Here is a 12,090-nt window from a genome sequence, read left to right as displayed (position 1 = left end):
CAGTTGGTTAAGCATCTGAGCTGAAGCTCAGGTCATGATCCCAGAGTCCTGGGCTTGAGCCCTGTTTCTGGCTCCCTGCTCAGCGGGGAGTCTGCTTCTCCCTCTTCCTCTGCCCCTCCCTCCACTCATGATCACTCTCGAATAAATAAATAAAATATTTAAAATAAAATAAAATGGGGGCACCTGGGTGGCTCAGTGGTTGAGCATCTGCCTTTGGCCAAGGTTGTGATCCTGGGGTTCTGGGACTGAGTCCCACATGGGGCTCTCCAGAGGGAGCCTGCTTCTCCCTCTGCCTGTATCTCTGCCTCTTTCTGTGTGTCTCTCATGAATAAATAAAATCTTTTAAAAAGTAAAATAAAATGTTCAAAAAGATCTGGTGAAGGATGTTCCTTTCTAGCCCTGGTATTGCTGGAATGCTGTGCTTTGGGCATACATTGGTTTAGCATACCAATGTCAGTCATGAGACAGGGCTGCTGCTGCCAGTTCTGGCCCTGTGAGTTGAGGGCAAAAGACAGAGAAAACAGAAACTGAGTGGGGAAAAAACCTGAGACAATGATGATGACGATATTTACTGAGCCTCAGATACTGTGGTATGTGTTTTATAAATAATTAAAGAGGGTGTGGCATATATATCTATAATGGACTACTACTCAGCCATCAAAAAAGAGTGAAATCCTGCCATTTGCAACGACGTGATGGAACCAGAGGGTATTATGCTGAGTGAAATAAGTCAGTCAGAGAAAGACAATCATCCTATGATCTCACTCATATGTGGAATTTAAGAAACAAAACAGAGGATCATAGGGAAAGAGAGGGACAATGGGTGATAGACATTAAAGAGGGCATGTGATGGGATGAGCACTGGGTGTGATATAAGATGGATGAATCACCGACCTCTACCTCTGAAACTAACAATACACTATATGTCAATTAACTGAATTCAAATGAAATTGAAAAAAAATTTATTCTCACAAAGACCCCGTGGTACCATATTTTCTGTTTTGTAGATGAAGAAATAGAAGAAGTACATCCTTGGGGCACCTGGTTGGTTCAGTTGGTCAAGCATCCGACTCTTGGTTTCAGCTCAGGTCATGATCTTGGGGTCATGAGATGCAGCCCCATATCCTGCTCCGCACTGCATGTGGAATCTGCTTGAGATTCTCTCCCTCTCCTTCTGCCCCACCACGCTCTCTCCCACACTCTCTCTAAAAACAACAATAAAAACACATCCAAAGTGTATACAACCAGTAAGTGGTGGAAGCAGGATTTGAACCAGGATATTTGAATACAGACATATGCCTGTGACTGGTTCGCGCATGCAGGTACTGCCCAGAAGGTTGGACCCAGGTTTTGAGAAAGGGGAGAGCCTGGCTGGGGTGAGCAGTTCCAGAAGAGGCGCCTGCTGAGAAATCCGTCTGTATCTATTCCTGAAACACATAGAGTTCGTGAGCTAGCTCTCTTTGGCCTTGTAAATGAGTGAAGGTCCCACGCAACTTTCTGAAATGTATGTCTAGGGGGTAGTGGTATGTTGACAAATCTTTATGTGTCACTGCTGGACAGACCACACCTATCTTTGCCAATATCGTCAACAACATCGCAGATGGACAAAATGTATTAAAGTAGCATTCGTTCCTCAACCCCCCACTGGCTGCTCTTAGGTTGTGGTTGCTTTTACTAATGAAAAATATAACAGGTTCACTCATATCAGTTCTGAAGGAAAAAGCACAGCTCCTCGTCAATTTTTTTTCTTCTTTCAGAAATGACTAGAGAGATTTGGCATAAAAAAAAAAAAAGGTTGAATGATGGGATGCCTGGGGGGCTCAGAGGTTCAGCGTCTGCTTTCGGCTTAGGTCGTGATCCCGGGGTCCTGGGATTGAGTCCTGAATCGGGCTCCTGCAGGGAGCCTGCTTCTCCTCTGCCTGTGTCTCTGCCTCTCTCTTTGTCTCTCATGAATAAATAAATAAATACAATCTTTTCTTTAAAAAAAAAAAAAAAGGCTTGAATGACTGCCACAGAGCCAGCTGAAAGAGGCCTTCAGCATCTGCACAGTAGCCACCTCATGCCAAGGTGGTGCTCGCTGGGGGAAGGCTGCTCACAGACCTCTCTCCTGCCTGTGGCTCATGGCCCACGTTCTTCCCCGGGTCCTGATCTCCTTCTTCTCATCAGTCTTCACTGTGGGTGAAGGGTCAGAGGTCTTGAGTTTCTCACTGCCCTCCCCAGATCTGTCCCAGTCTCCTGTCCTCACAGGCCTATCTTATCCTCCTCCTAAGCCTCGATGCCTCCATTCCTGCCCACTTACCTCCCTTTTTCTTCCCACTCCCACTTTGAACCAAGTGAAATATTTTCTCCCTCCTTCAACCACTGTGATAAAGAGGGTGTCCAGTGGCATTGTAGACTGAGGTGTCACAAAGCACAAATCTGAATCCCAGCAGCCTTGATTTAACCAGACCTTTAAGGCCATTCCAGCCCTGAGCTGCTGTGATTAAGTTCTGCCTGGAGCCTCAAACAAGGAAGACCTTTGCCATCACGGACTAACTAAAATATCCAAAAGTTGACCACTGGGAGAAAAAAGGCATACATGTTGACAGGTGTTCATGTGGGGAAGGAGCTGAGAGAGAGCTCATCAGCTAAGGTCACCCGCTTGCTACATGGGCCAAGCTTCGCTAGGATGTTATTGCCTGCATTTCTTTTCAAGTCTGGGAGGCTAACACAGCCCTATTTAACAATCCAGCAGGGGGGCAGTTTACTGATCGTGTGCTCACTTGTTTGGAGCATATATGTAGCTCATAGCTCAGGGTAGGCATCAGTCATCATCTCGTAAGCGCCACTCATGAATGTACTGTTAGGCAGAAGAATAGCTTAAAGGTGGGGGAATCTGCAGTTGGGTATCTTAGTACCTCTGCAAGCATTGTTTGTAAGGTTTCATTTATTTATGAGAGAGAGAGTATGTGTGTGCTTGCGGAGAGGGGCAGAGGTGTAAGGAGAGGGAAGAAGAAAGAATCCCAAGCAGACTCTGTCCTGAGCATGAAGCCCTCCTGGGGATGGATCCCACGCCCATGAGCTCATGACCTGAAAGGAATCCAAGAGTCAGATGCTGAAACAACGGAACCACCCAGGCACTCCATCTTCACAGGCATTATTCAAAAATCATTCATTCATTAATTCTCATATCTGGAGAGCCAAAGAAATGCCATAACATTTCTAGGCCACTATCATCACCACCGTCTTTAGAAAGACCCAGACTTGGGTCCCTCTCACAGCCTCCCACTGCTCCAGGCTTCTTGCACCGTAGGTAACCCATACAATTTCAGAAGAAAATTCATTAAATAGAAATTCTGTGCAGCTGTTGATTAGAGGAAGCATAAAGATATCGCACAAAAGCTTCTTTGAGCAGTAAGATATTTTATAAGGAAACTAGATAGCAAAGGCTTTCCTTTGTCCCAGGAAAACATAATGAAACCTACCTCATCCCCAGCTCCAGAGAAGAAGACAGCAAACCTGTGTTAGAAATAACTGCAGGAATTCTCAGGTTAGCTAAATAATAAAGGCTCCATGCTTAAGGGCAATTCATAAGAATATGCATCCTGCAAAGACCAAATCTTGAAACTATGATCTTTGAAGAGAAACTCAGCATTTGCACAAAGATCCATACCTGTGCGACACAGATCACATACACCATAAAAGTGGGACCAACATGGATGCTATTCTCCATGCACACAGGTTAAGGGTTCTAACAGCTTCTTAATGAAGTGGAATGGGAGATTGATATGGGATCCCCTGAATTCCCTGTATAGTAGAGTGTAAGATCACCATTCTCAAAAAAACCCTTAGTCATTATGAAATTTTGTTAAGAGTTAAGCAACCGCCTTGGGCATAGTTACTGGTAGATATCTGTATCTTCCCGTGCCATTTTTAAGAAACCATACATAAAAGAATACATACATTATGATTCCATTTATACAAAATTCAAGAACACAGTGATAGGAATCTGTGGTGATTGGAATCAGAACAATAATTGCCTGTGGGTGTAGAGATTGCTTGGAAGAGAGCGGAGCCTACAGGAACTTTCTGGGTGGAGATGTTCTATATCATGATTGGTTACATGGATATATGCAGTTTTTAATTCATCAAATTGCACACTTAAAATATACACACATCAATTTGTAATTTTAAGATAAGATTTATAGAAATTTAAGTCAACATAAAAAGAAAAAATTACTCAAGCTCTTAGGTTACTGCAATGAATAGCTGTTTTCTAGAAAAGCCCCTTTATCAGAGCACATTCTTTATATATCTAACTACATGTACATATATATATATATATGTACATGTAGAATATTAATTCCAGTGTAGTTAACATGCAGTGTTGTATTCATTTCAGGTATACACTATAGTGATTCGACAGTTCCATATATTATTCAGTATTTGTCAAGATAAATGTACTCTCAATCCCCTTCACCTATTTCACCCATCATCCCACCCATCTCCCTTCTGGTAACCATCTGTTTGTTCCCTATGGTTAAGAGTCCATTTTGGGATTTCTTTCTTTCTCTTTTTTCCCTTTGTTCATTTGTTTTGTTTTTTAAATTCCACACATAGGCATGAAATAATTTGGTATTTATCTTTCTCTGACTTATTTCACTTAGCACTACACTCTCTTGATCACCCATGTTGTTGCAAATGGCAGGATTTCATTTTTTATCCCTTGTATATGTACCACCACATCTCCTTTATCCATTCATCTATTGGACACTTGGGCTATTTCTATGTCTTGGCTATTGTAATTAATGCTTTAACAAACATAGGGATGCATGTATTCTTCTGATGTAGTGTTTTTGTATTCTTTGGGTAAAAGAAGATCCCATAGTGCAATTACTAGATCATAGGGTAACCCTGTTTTTAATTTTTTAGAACTCTTCATAATGTTTTGCACAGTGGCTGCACCAGTTTGCATTCCCACCAGCAGTGCACAAGAGTTCCTTTTTCTCCATGTCCTCGCCAACACTTCTCTCTTACGTTTTTCATTGTAGGCATTCTAACAGGTGTGAGGTGATATCTCATTGTGGTTTTGGTTTTGGCGGGGGGCATTGTTTTTTATTTGTTTGCTTGAGAGAGAGAGAACACAGAGGGAGAGGGAGAAGCAGACCCCCACTGAGCATGGAGCCAGATGTGAGGCTCAATCCCAGAACCCTGATATCATGACCTGAGCCGAAGGCAAACACCTAACCAACTGAGCCACCCAGGTGCCCCTGTGCTTTAAAGTTGTAAGCATTGTCCAAACTGTGTTAGGCTAAGCCAGGTTATATATTAGGGATACCTAAAAGCAGTTAACTATTATTAATTGTGTCTGTCTCACACCTATACTTGACTGCTGCTAACTGAGCAGCATGCTGCCTAGCAAAGCACTGAAAAAGAAAACAGAAAGCACCATCATAAAAACCAACATGTCCTTTGGGAGGCTGACAGATGGCTATGTCATCTTCTGTTCTTGTTTATCTTTCATCCTTTGCCTTATATTTTCCTCCTGTGGTCAGGAGACATGTTTAACTTTCTCCTCAAAATGTCACATATAACCTCTTTATTGAGTTTTAGAAAGTGATTGGCCCTAAATAATTTAAATTATATAATTCAAAACAGAAATAATGCAGTTTCATTTGTGATATAATTTAAATACTGTTAAACACAATGAAAATCAATAAGATCGTTCTTTATTATTTATACTTAGTCATCATGTGCACATGTGATATTTAGAAGTTTTTCACATACTTTGGGAATTTCCCAACTGCCATAAATTAAAACTCTGCATGATATTGTCACACTGAAATCATCGTTTGCACCATAATATTTAAAGAGTGATAAATGGCACCCAAACTGTGTAATTGCGTCACTTAGGTGAGAAGTGTGCTTCTACTGATGGCATGTGTTAGTCAGGATGTGAGATTGAAATATATTTACTGTGATGTTGGAGGTTTTCCAACTTAGGTGATGTGTGTGTTTGTGTGTGTATGTGTGTGTGTGAAAGAGAAAGAACAACATTAACAGATATTTCTCTCGATATATATATATAGAGAGAGAGAGAGTGAGAGTGAGAGAGAGAGAGAGAGAGAGAGAAATGCTAGGAGAAAAATTGATTATATATATAATTATATATATAATTAATTATATATAATTGATTATATATATGCATGTGTTTATGAGAATATTAAATTATCTGCATTCTTTCTCTTTATTTTAATATTTATAACGAAGTATACATTTTATAGAGTGGTTTCTTTTTTTCACCAAATTTTTGTTCCTGAATCAATGGTGCATTTCACAGTCAATAGCCTCCCAGTCCTGGAAGTACTGTGTACACACACACAGGACTGAGACTTTGATGGAGAGGGTAATACCTTAATGTGCATTTCATCAGATACCCAGCTGCCCACATACTAAATAAGCAGGAAACTATTCACAAAATGAATGTTTTCTGTTTGTCTGGTTGTGCTTTCTGGGCACTGCTTCAAACATATTTTTCAGATAACTTAAGCCCCCAAAAAGCATATTGGAGAAATATTTAATTTTTTTAAAAAGTAGAATTGGAAAAAAAATTAAAAAAATAAAAAGTAGAATTGGTTTGGCCGAAGTTTCACAGAACTTGCACCAAATGAACAAAACCGTAGCCATTTTTATGGCATTCTAAGATACATAGATTGAATGCCTTTAAGAGAAACATTTATAGATAATATATTTTAAAACTTGAGAAACTTGGAAAACAAATTTTCCATCTTCAGCCTGTTTTATAGTAGCAAGCACAGTTCTTATGCATAGTTGACAGCTAGATATTTATTTAATGATTGCAAATTTTTTTTGGTGAACTGTATTTACCTGTCCAAAAAAATAGAATAATTTTGATCTTTCAGTGAAAAAAAGAACTCAGTCGGCAATGTTAGTAATTTGCTTGGTGCAGATATGACCTACGGTGCTTTTTGTAATATCTTCTCTTCATATCTGTAGCTGTTACATTAAAGTGCAACTATAGCTGAAATTCGGGAATGTATGCATGCTGAGAGATGCATTTGGGTGACCTTTAAGACTTGGTCCCTGATCTCAAAATTAATTTCTTTCCATCTAGTTAGAGAGGACTGATTACTAAGCTACTGAAATCATGAGCAACATTGTTTTTTAAATACAAACTTCATACGTTGACTCAGTAAAGTGATAATAAGAAAATAGAAAATAAAAGTTGATTAAAATGAAGTGCGGACAATTTGAAAACATTAACTCTAAGTGGGAACTATAACTGTTGTAGAATGTAGGTGATAGATTTTCTTATTTCAGTGTTTGCACTAACTGCCTAAAATATCTACCAAATTAGCATTTCAGAAATAGGACCATATGCTAAAATAACATGACTTTACACCTCACTGCTTTGTATGTAAATGTAAGGACATTTTTAGCTGTAATGTTCAGTAGAAGAAAATAATGGGCTGTTAAATCTCTAACGGTGATTGAACTAATTTTTATAAGACTATTGTAGAAAAACGTTGCCTAGATCCAGCTATTTTTCCTAGTCTGTTGTTTGCAAATCTGAGCATTCTCCAGTTCACTTCAACTCAATTCATTCAGTTATTACCATATTTTCAAAACTTTCTAAGAAGAAGGTAACTATTAGCTTTGATTCCTCCCCTTTTCCACACAATCTTTGGGTTTTATAGTTTTATTAGCAAAGCAAGTGGAAATGCATCTGATTCCCTACTTTGAAAAGAATTTGATTTCTAGCAGATATTTCATAGTTACATCTTTTACTAGAATTTATCTCTTTGCCAGTTTTATAATCTATATTACAAAAATATTATCCTTATGTTTAATCTGGCTTGGTGGTATATAGCATATCCTTCAGAAACAGCATGTGTCTTTTTCTTTCGTTTTACCACTAGCCAAATTTTCTCTGCTGTATGGCTATTCACATTACCATAAATTTCTATACAACTTAAATAATTTTTAAACGCAGTTCTATACAACTAAATAGCAAAACAAATAAACAAAAACAGCAAAAAACAAATCCAATTAAAAAATAGGGAGAAGAGGGGCTTCTGGATGGCTCAGTTGGTTGAGTGTCCCACTCGATTTCAGCTCAGGTCATGATCTCAGGGGTCTGGGATGGAGCCTAGTCAGGCTGCACCCTCAGCAAGGAGTCCACTTGAGGATTTCTCTCCCTCTCCCTCTATCCCTTCTCCACCCCTCCACTCACATAAATAAATGAATCATTTTTTTAAAAGAACAGGAAGAGGAACTTAATAGCCAGTTTCCAAAAAAGACATACAAATATCCAACAGGTACATCCAAAGTTGCTCAACGTCAACTAATTATCAGACAAATACAAATCGTAACTACAACAAGATCACTTCACACCTGTTAGAATGGTTATTATCCAAAATAAAAGAGATAACAAGTGTTGGAGAGATTGTAGAGGAAACAGAACCCTTGTGCCCTGTTGGTGGGAATGTAGATTGGTGCAGCCACTATAGAAAACAGTATGAACATCCCTCAAAAAAATTTAAAAAAAGAACTATAATATAATCCAGCAATTCCACATCTGGATAGATATCTGAAGGAAATTAAATCACTATCTTGAAGAGATATATGCACCCTCATGCTCATGGTAGCATCATTCACATAGTCAAGACATGGAAATAGCCTAAGTCTCCAACGATAGATGAATGGATAAAGAAAATGCGGCATAGTTATACAATGAAATATTATTCAGCCATAAAAAGGAATTCCTGTCATTTGCAGCATGATGGAGTTTGAGGGCATTAATGATAAGTGAAATAAATCAGACATACAAAGACAAGTACTATATGATTTCAATTTTGTGTGGAATTTTTAAAATCTGAACTCACAGAAACAGAGAACAGATTGGAAGTCCAGAAACAGGGGTGTAGGTGAGGGCAATAAGTGAAGGTAGTCGAAAAATACAAATTTCCAGTTAAATGATAAAAAAAATTCTGTGGATGTAATGTACATTACTTTCAAATATGCAATATTTACTATAGTCAACAACACTGCATTGTGTATCTGAGAGTTGCTAAGAGATTAGACCTTAGAAGTTCTCATCACAAGAAAAAAAAATCATTAACTATGTGAGGTGATGGATGTTAACCAAACTTACTATGATAATCATTTTGCAACATATACCATCATCAAATCATTATGTTGTATATCTTAAACAAATGCAATGTGTTAAGTCAATTACGACTTCATGAATCTGGGAAGAAATCTAAAAATGCACTTCTACTCCCCTCAGACTACTTTTAAGATGCTTTAGTTATGAGTTTCATTTCACAAGGTCCATAACCTATGAGATGATTGCAAATTCATTTAACTTGTTGTCCACTAATGTATAGAAACAAATGAAGACCACCCAAATAAGAACAAACAGACACTATTTATCCACAGCTAGCTATAGGGAGGGAGTCAGCCACCTTCATTGGCATTTGGCAGAGACTCAAAGCAGGTGGGGGAATGGAAAAGCTTTATAGTCTAATAGAGAGAAGTCTTCAGAAGTGCCCTGATTGGAGTGTTTGGGCATGGGAAAGCTAGAGGCTAGCTAACCAGAAGTGGGCCATCTTATGAAGTTGGTTTGGAAAGCATATTTAGCAAACTCTGATTGGTTCTGAATTGGAAACAAGGATATAAAAAAAAAATAGGGGAGTTGGTAGTCACTGACCAAGACCCAATCATTCTGGACTTATTGTGACATAGGCTGAGATTTAGTTTCCTGGATTGGCTGCTGCAGAAATTGTGGGCTAGTGTCCTGTTGTCATATATGGTCTTATCGTTGCCTATCTGCATATTCAATCTCTTCTGTGTCAGAATTTCAGCTTAGTGGTATTTGTTTTTGTTTTTTGGGGGTTTTTTTGGCTGGGTACAGTATACTTTATTGATGGTACATGACAAGGTAGGGCTCCCCAAGCCCCTCCCCTTCCTTAGGAGGTCTGGGATGTAAATTGAAGGTCAGGAGATTCTCAGTGTGTTGGGGGATTAAGTTGGGGCAGGGACTCCCCAGCAGCTGAGGGCCTCTCTCTTCCTCTTGTTCTCACTGGGGCTGGTGGTCCAGGGGGCTCTTACTCCTTGGAGGCCATGTGGACCATGAGATCCACCACCCAGTTGCTATAGCTGAACTCATTGTCAGACCAGGAAATAAGCTTGACGAAGTGGTCATTGAGGGCAATGCCAGCTTCAGCGTTGAAGGTGGAAGAGTAGGTGTCACTGTTGAAGTCACAGGAGACAACCTGGTCCTCAGTGTAGCCCAGGATGCCCTTGAGGGGGCCCTCTGATGCCTGCTTCACCACCTTCTTGATGTCGTCATATTTGGCAGCTTTCTCCAGGCGGCAGGTCAGATCCACAACTGACACATTGGGGATGGGGACATGGAAGGCCATGCCAGTGAGCTTCCTGTTCAGCTCAGGGATGACCTTGCCCATAGCCTTGGTGGCGCCAGTGGAAGCAGAGATGATGTTCTGGGCAGTCCCTCGGCCGTCATGCCACAGCTTCCCAGAGGGGCCGTCCATGGTCTTCTGGGTAGCAGTGATGGCATGGACAGTGGTCATGAGGCCCTCCACGATGCCAAGGTGGTCATGAATGACTTTGGCCAGAGGAGCCAAGCAGTTGGTGGTGCAGGAGGCATTGCTGACAATCTTGAGGGAGTTGTCATACTTCTCGTGGTTCACGCCCATCACAAACATGGGGGCACCAGAAGAAGGAGCAGAGAGTATGACCCTCTTGGCCCTGCCCTTCAAGTGAGCCCCAGCCTTCTCCATGGTGGTGAAGACCCCAGTGGACTCCACAACATACTCAGCACCAGCATCACCCCACTTGATGTTGGCGGGATCTCGCTCCTGGAAGATGGAGATGGCCTTCCCATTGATGACAAGTTTCCCGTTCTCAGCCTTGACCGTGTGGTGGAATTTGCCGTGGGTAGAATCATACTGGAACATGTACACCATGTAGTTGAAGTCAATGAAGGGGTCATTGATGGAGACAATATCCACTCTGCCAGAGTTAAAAGCAGCCCTGGTGACCAGGCACCCAATATGGCCAAATCCATTCACTCCAACCTTCACCATTGTGTCTCAGGGACACAGCTGGCACTGCACCAGAAGATGTGGCTGTCTGTTGAACGAGGAGGAGCAGAGAGTGAGCTTACTGTTTTCACCAGATGCAAGGATGGCTGGTAGCTGGGTGGGTTCGGTGAGACATGGCATAGGAATTGGGTAGCTAATAGGGCAGCATTGTGATGCCAGGCAGCCAAATTCTATATGATAGACAATAGGAAAATTGTATGGATGGGGAAGTAGATGGAATGACCCTGAAGACCTCCTTCAACTTTAAGAATCTTATGATTCTGGGAGATAGTCATGGAGAAAGGCAGTCATTGGCATGTGGTCTTTTAAGTCCTGCATGGTCATGTAAGAATAGGCCTTGGCCCTGGAAGACCTCCTTACCAGGAGATAAAGAGTACCTACAGCTTGTGCTGAGCTTATCACATCATGTGGGAATATCTTTTCCTATTTTAGAATAAATATGCCTTCGTTGTTCTGCTTAAGTCTGTATGTCATACAGCACCTGGTCAACCTCACTATTATATTTATTCCTGGTAGGGAGGGAATCAGGTCCTTGACCCGCAGCATGAGGATTCATGCAGACCATCTCCCTGCATCAACTACAGGATGAGATCTGCTGGCCACGAGGGACCAGTACCCATAACTGAAGCTGATCTTGCTCTGTCTCTTCTCTATGGGCATAACACATTGTTCCATCCAGTGCCTAGATGAGTTGCATCTTTCTTGAAGACTTTCCATCATGGAGTGTGTTGATATCTTGAACTGTTGCTCCTAGTGGAGTGGGAATCCTCACCTGGAGTGATAAGAGGTGTCACGTGCTCAGTAGTTGTCATTAGGGAAATCTGGCTGTGGAAGGAGGGGGACTCAGGCTTGAAACAGGACTCAAGAGGAAGATTTAAACCTTTGTTTCTAGAATACTAGCAGATATACAGTAGGTAAATAAATGAATGGGAGGACTCAGGAGAAGAAAGTACAACATTAT

General features: G+C 40.8%; 1 protein-coding gene across 1 annotated transcript; it reads right to left on the bottom strand.

Annotated features, from left to right (window-relative positions):
- Window positions 1-9,964: 9,964 nt before the first annotated feature.
- Window positions 9,965-11,126, bottom strand: LOC140623339 (glyceraldehyde-3-phosphate dehydrogenase-like). The gene has a single exon (XM_072809742.1). It carries the CDS (start codon window positions 11,109-11,111, stop codon window positions 10,110-10,112), a length of 1,002 nt encoding a protein of 333 aa, XP_072665843.1. The 5' UTR covers window positions 11,112-11,126; the 3' UTR covers window positions 9,965-10,109.
- Between the last annotated feature and the right edge of the window lie 964 nt (window positions 11,127-12,090).

Source organism: Canis lupus, chromosome 32 (assembly GCF_048164855.1).
Source record: "Canis lupus baileyi chromosome 32, mCanLup2.hap1, whole genome shotgun sequence".
NCBI classification, from domain to species: Eukaryota; Metazoa; Chordata; class Mammalia; order Carnivora; family Canidae; genus Canis; species Canis lupus.
Note: the sequence above shows the minus strand (reverse complement) of the source record. Positions and strands in the feature narration are given on the sequence as shown.